The following is a 12,948-nucleotide window of genomic DNA, read 5'->3' on the forward strand; positions in this document are numbered from 1 at the left end:
TCATCAACAACAACCACTCATGTCTGTATTAAATAAACCTTAGAGGGCATCTTAAAGGGATTGGCCACTAGTAAAATTGTTTTGTGTGAAGTTAGTGTATTTACCTTATTGACAGCAGCTCCCTGTGTACCTCATAAAGCTCATCAGACTCCACTCCTCCAGGTTAGGATGCCATGCTCTGTGGGGAGTCTGTCAATAAGATGGCTGACATGGAGGAGCATGTGACCATGCCCCGCCCCACAATGCCCACCATAGGCTTATACAGGCTCAGTGTTGCACACTTGGGGGTGGGGCTTGGTCACATGCCTTTTCATGACAGCCATCTTATGGACAGACTCACCACAGAGCAGAGCAGCACAGCCTAGTGGAGGGGAGGCTGATTTTAGTTCTACGAGGCACACTGGGGGATGCTACCAGTATATACAATGAGAACACTTACTAATACTGCACACTGAACAATTTTACTATAAAGTGGCCAATTCCTTTAATCATTTTGACACTAGTCAACAATTCCTTGAATTAAAATCTGAAAAGCTGATTTTTTTTTTTTTTTTTACTTATTACATGTTAGAAGAGTATGGGCCTTTCAAAGACTTCACCAAAGTGATTCACCAATATGTAGTCAATCTTTTCCTTCCCGATATGTAGTGTCTCTGTTAGGTAGCAAAAGTTTTTAAATGTCACAGATTTTTAACGTTCAGTGTCTGGATGTTCAGACCCCACTATCTTTAGAACGAGAAGCAGGTTGCTTTGCTCCTTCTAGTTGCAGGAAATCACAGTGAGCTGAGGAGTAAAGTGTACCGCCACGCACATCTTCTTACTTAGGGAATCTGTCTGAAGCATTTTAAAGCAACTCTGTACCCACAATCTACCCCCCTCCCCCACAAATTACTTAACCCCCAAATTAATCTAACATTTGTCCTTGTGTCCGTTCGGCAGGTGATGCAGTTATTGTCCTAAAAAACAACTTTTAAACTTGCAGCCCCGTGCTAAACGGAAGTATCTGTGCCCTAACTTTGCACCACCCCTCCGTCCCTCTTCCCCACCCTCTTCATCATTAGGAATGCCACTGATCTAGCCCATGTGTCGGGCTGACACAGGTGGGGAATAGGAGGCAATCTGCCTGGAGCATTCCTAATGATGAGGAGGGTGGAGAGGAGGGATGGAGGGGTGGTGCAAAGTTAGGGCATAGATACCGTTTGGCACGGGCTGCAATTTTAAAAGTTGTTTTTTAGGACAATAACTGCATTACCTGCCAAACAGACCGCAGGACAGATTAAAAGCAGCTATCCGAAGGTACAAGTGGTTTGGGGGGGGGGGGGGGGGGGTTAGATTGTGGTTACAGATTCCTTTTAAATAGTATGCATTATGAGTATGCATTATGAGCCTTTGATGGGTCAATTGGCCTCTGCCGTATGAGGGTTTTTGCCTTCCTCTGGGTAATAGGTTGAACTTGATGGACTTTTGTATTTTTTCAGTCTTTATCAAGGCTATGTTCACACTACATACAAACAACAACTATTCGTGAATGGCCATTGTTTAACGCTGCCTATGGCCAAAATTAATGATTATGACAGCATTAACCCATAGCTGCACCAGGACGTTACTGAATGTCCTCGTGCCGCTATGGGAGTTCAGAGGGGGGTCGCGCTGCGACCCCCCTCTGAACTGCCGCGATCCCGGGTGCCGCATGTAGCCCGGGATCACGGCTATTAGCGGGCACGGTCCGATCGCCGTGCCCGCTAATTAAGTACTTAGAAGCAGCTGTCAAAGTTGACAGCTGCTTCTAAATACTTGCTTTTATTCATCCCTGGTGGTCTAGTGGGGGGATCGCCCCCCTGCGGCGCGATTGCGGGGGGGCAATCCCCGCATCAATCCCGGGCCGGGGTCTGCGCCGTAATGGCGCTGATTCCGGCTCGGCATTCTGTTGCTTTTGGCTGCAGCAGCCAAAAGCAATAGAACACCGATCTCATGGATTCATGCAGTATAACTATACTGCATGGATCTCTATGAGAGATCAGAGTGCATATACTAGAAGTCCCCCAGGGGGGCTTCTAGTATATGTGTAAAGTAAAAGAAAAATGTATTTTTAATAACACAAAATCCCCTCCCCTAATAAAAGTCTGAATCACCCCCCTTTCCCCATTTTATAAATAAAAGTAAATAACTATGTTTGCTATCGCCGCGTGCGTAATCGCCCGAACTATTAATTAATCACATTCCTGATCTCACACGGTAAACGGCGTCAGCGCAAAGAAATCCCAAAGTGCAAAATTGCGCATTTTTGGTCGCATCAAATCCAGAATAATTGTAATAAAAAGCGATCAAAAAGTCATATATGGGCAATCAAGGTACCGATAGAAAGATCACATCATGGCGCAAAAAATGACACCTCACACAGACCCATCGACCAAAGGATAAAAGCGCTATAAGCCTGGGAATGGAGCGATTTTAAGGAAGATATATTTTCTTTAAAAGGTTTTAATTTTTTACAAGCCATCAAATCAAATAAAAGTTATACATGTTACATATTGTTGTAATCGTAACAACTTAAGGAACATATATAACGAGTTAGTTTTACCCCAGGGCGAACGGAGTAAAAACAACCCCCCCCCCCCCCCAAATTAAAAAAAAAACATATTTTTTTTCAATTGCACCACACATATAATTTTTTTCTGGTTTCCCAGCACATTTTAGGCAAAAATTACATCTGCCATAGCAAAGTACAATTAGTTGCGCAAAAAATAAGGGCTCATTTGGGTCTCTATGTGGAAAATTGCAGGTGCTATGGCCTTATAGACACGAGGAGGAAAAAACAAAAACGCAAAAATGAAAACTGGCTGTGTCCCCTAAGGGTTAAATAACGGCTGTTCACTGCAGAACGGTTGTTGTTTGTATGCAGTGGGAACATAGCCTATCTATGTAACTATTTGTTCATAAATCTTCACAATATGTTATTTTTTTTTAAACAATCCTGTACTAGGACTGCCATTTTATGTGAGGCAATATGAACAAATCATTAGAATTTACTCAGCAACAGGAGAGGGATGACAGCATAGCCAAAATTCTTTTGTAAAGTACACTTACAAAGCATATATATATATATATATATATATATATATATATATATATATATATTTATTTGTAGGCCATGTTTACACAACTATTTTCATCGGCTGGTATTTGATACTCAAAATAACTGTTAATTTAAGTAACAAATAACAGCCACTGTTTGGTCATTGGTATATTATTTAAGTTGAGTTTGGCTATGCTCACACAACATTAAAAAAAGAGAAAAGTCATCTGCTTTTGCAGTTTAAAATAATCTCCGTTAATCGTCCGTTTAACTTACTGCAATGGCAATACATTGAAGTCAATGGAAAGACAGACGTCCAATGCACACAATATATTGAATAATGGGCGTTATCGCCGCGGACGTCAACATAATGATCATGATTATTATTTTTGGACACCTTGTGCAAACAGCGGACGTTTTTATTAGTTGTTCACACACAGTTTTTCTTTTATCACCGTTCTTTCTCAGTTTTAAATTCAATGGACTTTTCAATTAAGACACACCCAAAGGCCAATTAGTAACCCCAAACTAGAATAACGTACCAGCAGCCATCATTGCACTGAATGGAGGCTAGACAGCTAAATGACGTCCGTTGTTTTAGACTCAAAATGACAGACGTCTTTTCAAATGGAGCAGCAAAAAGGTTGTGTGAACATAGCCGATGAATGATGGCTGCGTTCAACACCCTTTTGGGTGTGGCTATTTTTAAAGGTCCCTAAATCTTGTTTAAAAAATAACGGATGTAAATTTGAGTGTGAAGTACCAACCAATATTTTACTAAAAAGACAGTGTGTGAACATGGCCCTAAACAGTATTTCCTGAAAGTTGTGCCTTAATGCTGCCAAATCAGCCATGAATGTTGCCAAATCCTGCTGTTACTAGCCCTATGCTGTCTACAAAAAGTGTCACTTGGCTTCAGTAACCACCTGCAGTTATTGACACTTATTAGTAGTAGTAATATTGTAGTATTTCCTAAACTGCTTAAATGGTATCTCATGTCAGTACTGCTTGTGTGTTACATTGTCAAGATCAGCACAGGCTTTGCCCTTTACCTGGTAACTCTGAAGTACTCTATGATCTCATGTTCTTAAGGCTAAATAATTTACTTTTTTTTACTGAAAGTCCTAGGCACAGTTCAAATCTATTTTTGCACATGTGATATGTCTTTAGGCCCATTAGAGTTGACTAGTGTACTTCAAGCATAAGTCTAGAGTTTGTCATTCTGCAAAAATCCCAGCGAAGGGTGCAGCTGATGCTGGACCAGACAGAATTCATGAGCGTATACAACCCTATGCATGTACAGTGGACTATATTGAAAGCTTCTACCTGAGGTATATGTCAATAAAAAACAATAACCTTTATATTGATCCTGAAATAAAATTGTATGTGTCCCCATTTTTGTTGAGCCCCACATTTGCATGTGCACCAATTTGCTCCTTTGTGCTAAGGAAGAGAGGTGCTGCAGGTGGCAGTATGACTAGACCCTGTCATTTTTGCTGGGCATTAAGAAGTGCTAAAAATAATACTAAAATGTTATTCTGTTTGCATATCTGCAGCACAGCGGTGACAGAGCTGTGCGCCTCTACAGTGCTGCAGATATGCAAACAATTTCCCCACTCCCAGCATGATATTGATGCATCATGCCGGAAGGGGAAACACTCCATTACAGGGCTTCCCTGTCAGTAGCAAGTACCATAATATACAGGACGTGGGAGTAAGCCCTGAGGTTATGGTCCCGCTACGTAAAATGGATGACTGTCTTTCTGAATGGCTGCCATTTTAGTACTAAATGATGGCCATAAATAATGTTCATGATCATTATTGTCATCTGTCTTTTAGTGCTAAAATGACAGTCTTTCAGAAAGATGGATCTCATTTTCTCGTTGTGAGAACATAGCTTAAATGTAATGTTAATTTTATTCTATAGGGTATGTACAACTTAAAAAAAAATAAAAATAATAAAATTAAAAATCCTCAAAAGTATTTGAAAATGCTCTGATAATCGCTCATTATCAAATTCCATTTCATTCATTTTATTTTTTTACATTGCTACATTTAGTATTTAAAGCGTAACTGTCATTTCAGGGTCATTTTTCTGAAAACATTAAATATCAACAGTACAAGCGATTTTAAGAAACTCTGTAATAGGTTTTATGTACTAAAAGAGTTTCCTTCTGTACTGAAAAAGCAATCTCCCAGCCTCCCCCCTCACATCAAATGAAGCAGGATTTCTGTCTCCATTATGTGGCTATGGAGAGGGGAGGGGCTGTTAGGAGTGACTGAGCACAGAGGATTTCTGCAAAGCACAACACCCTGAAATCTTCTCTCAGTAAGTTCATAGATAAGCACTGACCTTTCTGACACCTGAATCCAGCATTTTAGGTGCCCAGAGAGTCTACAAACAGCTGACCTTCATGTCACCTCTTCCTGCTCCCTCATCTCCCACAGCCCCTCCCCCCTTCATAGGCTTACAATGGAGAGAGCAGAGCCCGTCTTCACTGGCTTCTCTGTAATGAAGACGTGTTTGCCTGATAATGCACAGATAAGAAGTCAGGGGGGAGGCTGGGAGATTGCTTCTTGAGTACAGAAGGAGGCTTTTTTGGCTGATGAAACCTATTACAGAGTTTCTTAAAATCGCTTATACTACTGATTTCTGCAATAAAAAAAACATGACAGTTACACTTTAAAACCTTTTTAACCCCTTAGCGACCCATGACGTATCTGATACGTCATGGTGCCGCTCGGGGTGTTCAGAGCGGGGTCCCGCCGGGACCCCGCTCTGAACGGCGCTGATCCCGGCTGACACGTGCAGCCGGGCAGTGCCTCTATTAGCTGGCGCCGCGTACCCGTTGCCGCGCAGGCTAATTAAGCCTCTAAGTGCAGCTGTCAAACCTGACAGCTGCACTTAGAGGCTTCAGACCTCACGTCCCTGGTGTCTAGTGGGACGGATCTCCGCCCCGCGATGCGATCGCGGGGGGGAGATCCGTTCTTCTGCCCGTGTCGGGCCTCAGCGTCGGAATGACGCTGATCCCGGCTCGGCAATAGATTGCTATGGCCTGCAGCAGGCCATAGTAATCTATGACCGATCTAATCGATCTTTGCTGTGTATATACACAGCATTGATCTCTATGAGAGATCAGTGCTGTCTATATACAAGTCCCCCAGGTGGGCTTCTAGTTACAGTAAAAATAAAAGTAAAAAAGTGTTTTTATTAATAAAAAATCCCCTCCCCTAATAAAAGTCCAAATCACCCCCCTTTTCCCATTTTATAAATATAAATTAATAAATAAATAAATAAACATATTTAGTATAGCTGCGCGCGTAATCGCCCGAACTATTAATTAATCACATTCCTGATCTCGCACGGTAAACGGCGTCTGCGCAAAAAAATTCCAAAGTGCAAAATTGCGCATTTTTGGTCGCATCAAATCCAGAAAAAATGTAATAAAAAACGATCAAAAAGTCGTATATGCGCAATCAAGGTACCGATAGAAAGAACGCATCATGGCGCAAACAATGACACCTGATACAGCCCCAAAGACTAAAGGATAAAAGCGCTATAGGCCTGGGAATGGAGCGATTTTAAGGAACGTATATTTGTTAACAATGGTTTGAATTTTTTACAAGCCATCAGATACAATATAAGTTATACATGTTATATATCATAGTAATCGTAACGACTTGAGGAACATGCATAACAAGTCAGTTTTACCATAGGACGAACGGCGTAAATGCAAAACTCCCCGAAATCAAAACAAATTCGTTTTTTTTTTCAATTTGACAGCGCAAATGATTTTTTTCCGGTTTCGCAGCATATGTTATGGAAAAACAATGCATGTCATTACAAATTACAATTGGTTTTGCAAAAAATAAGCGCTCATATACATCTCTAGGTGAAAAAATGCAAGCGCTATGGACTTTTAAACTTAAAATGGAATAAGCAAAAGCGCAAAAACGAAAATAGGCTTTGACCTTAAGGGGTTAAATATGCTTTAAATAAATGACTGTATACTGCTTATAATGAATGGCGCTTTTGACTTTATGTTTGAATAATCTTTTTTGTGATTTAGGCTTTTTTGTGTACACCAATGCACTACATATTGCATGGAGTTTGTCTCCATTCACTGTGTTGGGGTGGTGATAAATAGTGAATAGGAACTGAGCTACATTTGTACATCACAACTGTACATAATAAATGGAGACAAACTACGCTCATTGTGTACTGCAGCACTGAACAGCTGATCAGTGCGGGTGCCGGATGTCAGTTACTGATGTGGATAGTTCATTAGTATGTTTTGCCAGGAAAACCCCTTTAGGCTATGTTCACACCGTTTTTTTGGGGTGTTTGACAGACATTTCTTAGGATAGATATAATTTTTAGCCCAAATAGCGGCTGCCATTTCACAATGATGGCCTCAAAATGACTAGAAGATGGCTGTCAAATGGTCCAAAAAAAGTGAGAACATAGCCTTAATCTTTGCCTGAGATAGGAAAATAATATTAAGGACTGATATGAGTGATGCCCGTTGTACAGCCTTATAGAATATGTTGCCATTTCATGCAAAAAAAATAAATAAATAAATTACCTTCAGTTAATAGAAATGTATTATAATATTTTTATCAATTTTCAACATTTTTCTCATTTTCACAATTCTCAACTATCTTTACTCTTTTCTTGGTAGGTGTCATCAGAACAGCTTTACCAAACATGGACCGAGAAGTCAAAGAACAATACCAAGTTCTTATCCAAGCCAAGGACATGGGGGGACAACTGGGTGGCTTGGCAGGCACTACAACTGTCAACATAACACTTACTGATGTCAATGACAATCCACCCAGGTTTCCCAAAAGTAAGTGCTTACTCCAAACTTATTTATTATATTATTAACAGTTACATGCAAATTTCTGCTACAAATCTTAATCTCAAGTCAAACACTTAGAGGACCTGTAGCCAAACAAAAGAAAGGGGGAAAAAATATTTTACTATCAATAACCCCCTAATGTCCTTGGATATAACAATTTAGCCACAACTTGTTTACATTTTCATCCACAGAGCTATATGAGGTCTTGTTCTTAGCAAAATTGTACATCCTTAGTTGAATTGATTTATCAGAGTCTATGGAAGCCTGTGAGAGCAGATAACTCACAACAGCCATTGAGGCCTCCACATTGAGCCATGACAATGGATTAGTTTCCCATAATCTCGTTGTGGGAATCCAATCTGTCTGAATAGTAATGATACAGCTTACTATATTCCATACACTCTTAATGGTCCCATGCCAAAAGTACAAGCAATGGGTCCTTACACTGTTCAGAACAAAGGATGAGCATGCTCACCCTATTGCCATCAAATGGTATAGAGTGGGCTCATGGGGTCCAATCCTGTACCAGGGCACTCCAAATCCTCTATGAGGCCTCCTAAGCTGCATGACATCTGCGATTGCACAATAAATGGCGTACTTGCAAAACCCACCAAAGTGCAACGTTGATGATTTTTGATCACATCCCAGAAGAAAATAATAAAAAGTAATTAAAAAGTCAAATATATACGCAAGTGTGGTACCAATAAAAACTACAAAGCATGACACAAAAATGAGCTCTCGCACATCTCACACAATACTATTTTGGCCAGTATTTCCTGTGTTTGTAAACTAATACCACTTGTGAAGATTTGCGCCTCTTTTTGACTTACAAATACTAATCCAAAATACTGCTGTATAAAATGTAAAATGAAAAAAATATATATATTTGTGCTAAGAGCATGTCATGAAGAGAGGAGAAGGTTTGTTGGGCAAGGTTTGTCTGTTTGCTGACTTGTGCAAAAGTGTGTTATAGGGTTGATATTCCTGAAGGTGTCAGCACTATGGAAAATGATTTAGCTTTGCTAGATAAGTGGTCAAAACAATGGAAACTGCAGTTCAATGTTTCAAAATGTAAAATAATGCACTTGGGGGGAGGAAATCCTCTATCTGATTATCACATAAGCAGTTCTGTGTTGGCAAAGACTTCAGAAGAGAAGGATTTAGGGGTAGTGATTCTGACTGCCTTAAAATAAGCCACCAGTGCAACCAGGCAGTAGGGAATCATATGCTGGGCTGTAAACCTGGAGGTGTAACCAGTAGGAAGAGGGAGATTGTGATCTGGCTGTATAGAGCTCTAGTGAGACCACATCTGGAATATTGTGTCAAGTTCTGGGGACCTCACCTACAAAAACATTGATAAAATAGAATGGGTCCAAAGACAGGCTACAAAAAATGGTAGAAGGTGTCAGGCATGAAACATATCAGGAAAGACTTAAGGATTTAAATCTGTATAGTCTGGAAGGAAAAAGGGCAAGGGGAGGGCATTATTGAAAACTTAAAATATGTTAAAGGACTAAATAAGGTTCAGGAGGGAAGTGTTTTAATAAAAAAAAAAATGAACTCAAGAACAAGGTGACAATCTGAGGTTAGTTGGGGGGAAGATCAGAAGCAATGTGAAAAAATACTACTTTATTAAAAGAGTTATCGATGCTTGGAACAGATGCGGTGGGTAAATCTACAATAACATAATGTAAACATGCCTGGGATAAACATATATCTTTTCTAAGAAAGGAAACACTAAAAGGGCAGACTAGATGGACCCAGTGGTCTTTTTCTGCCGATAATTTTCTTTGCTCTATTAGGCTATGTTGTGGCAAAACACGGACGTTATTTGCCCTTATTTTTACATTGTGGGAACATAGTCTTGGAATAACCCTTTAGATAGAGGAAAGAAAATATACAACATGCCCTTTACATGGTGTATGCTTTAGAAACTAATGAAATAGATGTGAAGTGTCCTTTAATTCTTGATGATCTAGTTAACTTCAAAATGATTAGTAACCTGAGGCTCTTTGCTTAAAACTACATTCATCTTTTTTCATTTTTTGCATCTTGAAGACCTGCAGATCAGAATTTCCCCAGACACTATCTGTGCTATTATTCAGACACTATTGCATTTTAACAATGTTACCTTAAAGCCCCCCGTACACTTTCAATAACTGATGGCATCAGGAGCGCTCGGCACATAATCTAAACTCTGATTTGTATGGGGAGCGTAAGGTTGAGTGCACACACTTTTTTATGTGTTCTCAATGCATTTTTGCAAGGTTATTTCCTCGATTTTGCCACAATTTATCCCAAATCATGACAAGATAGTATTCCTGCTGTAATGAAAATGATCACAAACTAATGCAATTTCTTTACACTAGATCACCATAATGAGGGCAAGAATGTGACAAAAACATATCAAAAAGAATATGTGTGAGCCAACCCTATTAAAAGAATGACATGATTAGCCAAAACATTTTTGTAATCCTTTGCCCATTTTACATAGAACATTTCCAATCTTTTGTGTTTTCTGGAGAGACTTCATTGAAGAATCCTGTAGCAAGACCTTTAAAGATTTGCCTATAAATCAAATGGAGCTTAATGTTACATTAAAAAAAAAAACATCCAGATTAGGTTAAGAAATGATGATTAAATAAATTATATAATCCTCATGTGTATCAAAAAGACAGTGTAAGCCCTAGCGCTGGGATCCACCAAAACTGTCCCTGACTACTTGCTACCCCGACCTTTGGCAGTAAGATGACAACCGGGCAACATTTCCTTCACTAGGTAAGTGAAACAAAAACGAGAAAAGACAGACAAACACAATAAAGAATAGTTAGGCAGATACAGGTTAAACCAAAGATAGCGGAATGGTATAAGAACAGCAAGCAAAAACTGAGGTCAGAAGGATAGGCAAAGAGGTCAGAATTCCAAGCAATGCAATCCAACAAAATGCCAGCTGAAGCTACAATAGACTACCACAAGCCATGTCCAAGAGCAAAATTGGACTTATGAGATGCCAGAGTCTTGATCCAGGGCATGATTATACCAGCCGTCTGACCTCCAAACCACCCAGAACACAGACTGACAGATAAGGGAGATGAGTGGCAAAGGGACCAGTCCATCACTACTCAGTCTAAACCATTTGCCGCCCGACACTAGGGATAGCAAAAATAACCCCATGGGTCTGGTGGAGAACCTGTCAATCACTACACAGGAAGTATTGTAATCACTGTTCAGACTGGTGCAAAGGAAACATACAATTTACATACTAAACTAGATTTGCATTTCCAGGGAAATACATAGTGTTTGAAAGGAGCGCCCCTTTAACAGTTACTTTCCTTTAAGAGAAACTCTAACCCTTGATACCCTCCCTTTAGGAGCGACTTTTGTACTGTCCCTTTAAGAGTGACTTTGGTGCCAACCCTTTAAGATCAGAGAGGGATCCCTGCCCTGTCCAAGAGGCACTATATACATTGAGGGGTGTGGAAAGTAGCTCCTTATGCCTTTGTTATCTTGGGGTCTAAAACTTAACTTTTATTTAATTATTTAATATATACATATGTGCTCAAAAAACCACCAGTGAAAGTGACTTTAAAAATGTGTACATGAGCATTCATCTATATATACAATAAGTGTCATATCACTGTATGTACACCAAAGCTAGGTAGTGACACAGGCAATGAGACAGAGTATGATCCACCTGGTCTCAGACAAGTACAGATTAGAGATGAGCGAATTTGCTGAAGTTCGGGTTCGTATGAACCTGAACTATCGGCTTCTGATTCCCGCTGTCTGCAGCCTCCGTAAACAGGGTGGATACAGCTGAAGGACCGCCTGGAAAACTTTGATACAGACATTGGCATAGGCTGTATCCCAGTTTTCCAGGCGGTCCTTACGCTGTATCCACCCTGTTTATGGAGGCTTCAGACAGCGGGAATCAGAAGCCGATAGTTCAGGTTCATACGAACCCGAACTTCAGCAAATTCGTTCATCTCTAGTACAGATGCTGAGTATCACTGTGTGATCAAAACCATCTGGGTTTGCGGCAGGTCAGTGTACCGATAGAAAATACCTTCGCCATCGCCAATTGTTTGAAAAAGTCGGCGAGCTGCCGATGAAACATGTTAGAGTAAAAAGGGCAGAAAGCAAGGTTTTAATATGTGACATGAGCGATAGTAGTTAGAACGGGCATGGGATAATGCGTATACAAAATGGCATATCACTGGCTCAGCTCTGCTGTATCATGCGGTTATCGGCTCTGCTACATAACTGGCTCAGCTCTGCTGTCTCATGCGGGTATCGGTTCTGCTACATTACTGTCTCAACTCTGCTGTCTCATGCGGGTATCTTGACTTGGCTGGGTCCTTTCCGGAGGGATATCTGGCTAGCCCTGGGTTTTGAGACTCTTCAATGAGGCTCCACGGGCTCCTCTTTTGCATATTCATGTTTTCCAGGGGGCAATGCACCTAGGACTTCATTGTATTGAGCGCTTTCACTAGCAGCTGGCAGTGTTGTCGCTTGTCTGGTCTCCCTGAGTTCAGCAATCTGTATCTCTCATGCGGGTATCAGCTCTGCTACATCACTGACTGTCCTCTGCTTCTTCACTGATTCAGTCAAAAGACTGCATTAAGGTCTGAACATGAGATGTTCTTTGCATCATCCCTATCTTTGCATCATCCTTTCAGGAACTGGTAGCTCAGCCAACCACTGCCTTAGGCAGGTCATCGCTGTGGCCAGTGGCTGGTTGAGCAGGCAGTTCCTATAGGTACAACACATCACAGGAGCTAGGAAGCAGGAAACTAGGGGATCAGAAGACTTTGGAATGACAGCTGTGATGAATTAGGGAACATGATTCAGTAAAAGCTCTCTTCTTTATAAGAAACAGGTTAAAGTCATCATGATGTGCACAGTGTTTAAAGGGAGTCTTTCAGCTGCAATTCATCTTTTAAACCCTTAAGGACCGGACCAATTTCCATTTTTGCGCTTTTGTTTTTTCTTCCTTGTGCTTAAAAGGCC

The 12,948-nt window shown here is 40.6% G+C and overlaps 1 protein-coding gene across 2 annotated transcripts in view; it reads left to right on the forward strand.

Annotated features, from left to right (window-relative positions):
• LOC138784620 (cadherin-12-like) overlaps positions 1-12,948 on the forward strand; it is a 198,256-nt gene that overhangs the window by 118,785 nt on the left and 66,523 nt on the right. For both annotated transcript variants that reach the window (XM_069960242.1, XM_069960243.1), the window contains one exon: positions 7,759-7,926. In XM_069960242.1, coding sequence (XP_069816343.1) covers positions 7,759-7,926 — 168 coding nt within the window. The remainder of the gene's footprint in view (positions 1-7,758; positions 7,927-12,948) is intronic.

Source organism: Dendropsophus ebraccatus, chromosome 2, assembly GCF_027789765.1.
Source record: "Dendropsophus ebraccatus isolate aDenEbr1 chromosome 2, aDenEbr1.pat, whole genome shotgun sequence".
Taxonomy (NCBI): domain Eukaryota; kingdom Metazoa; phylum Chordata; class Amphibia; order Anura; family Hylidae; genus Dendropsophus; species Dendropsophus ebraccatus.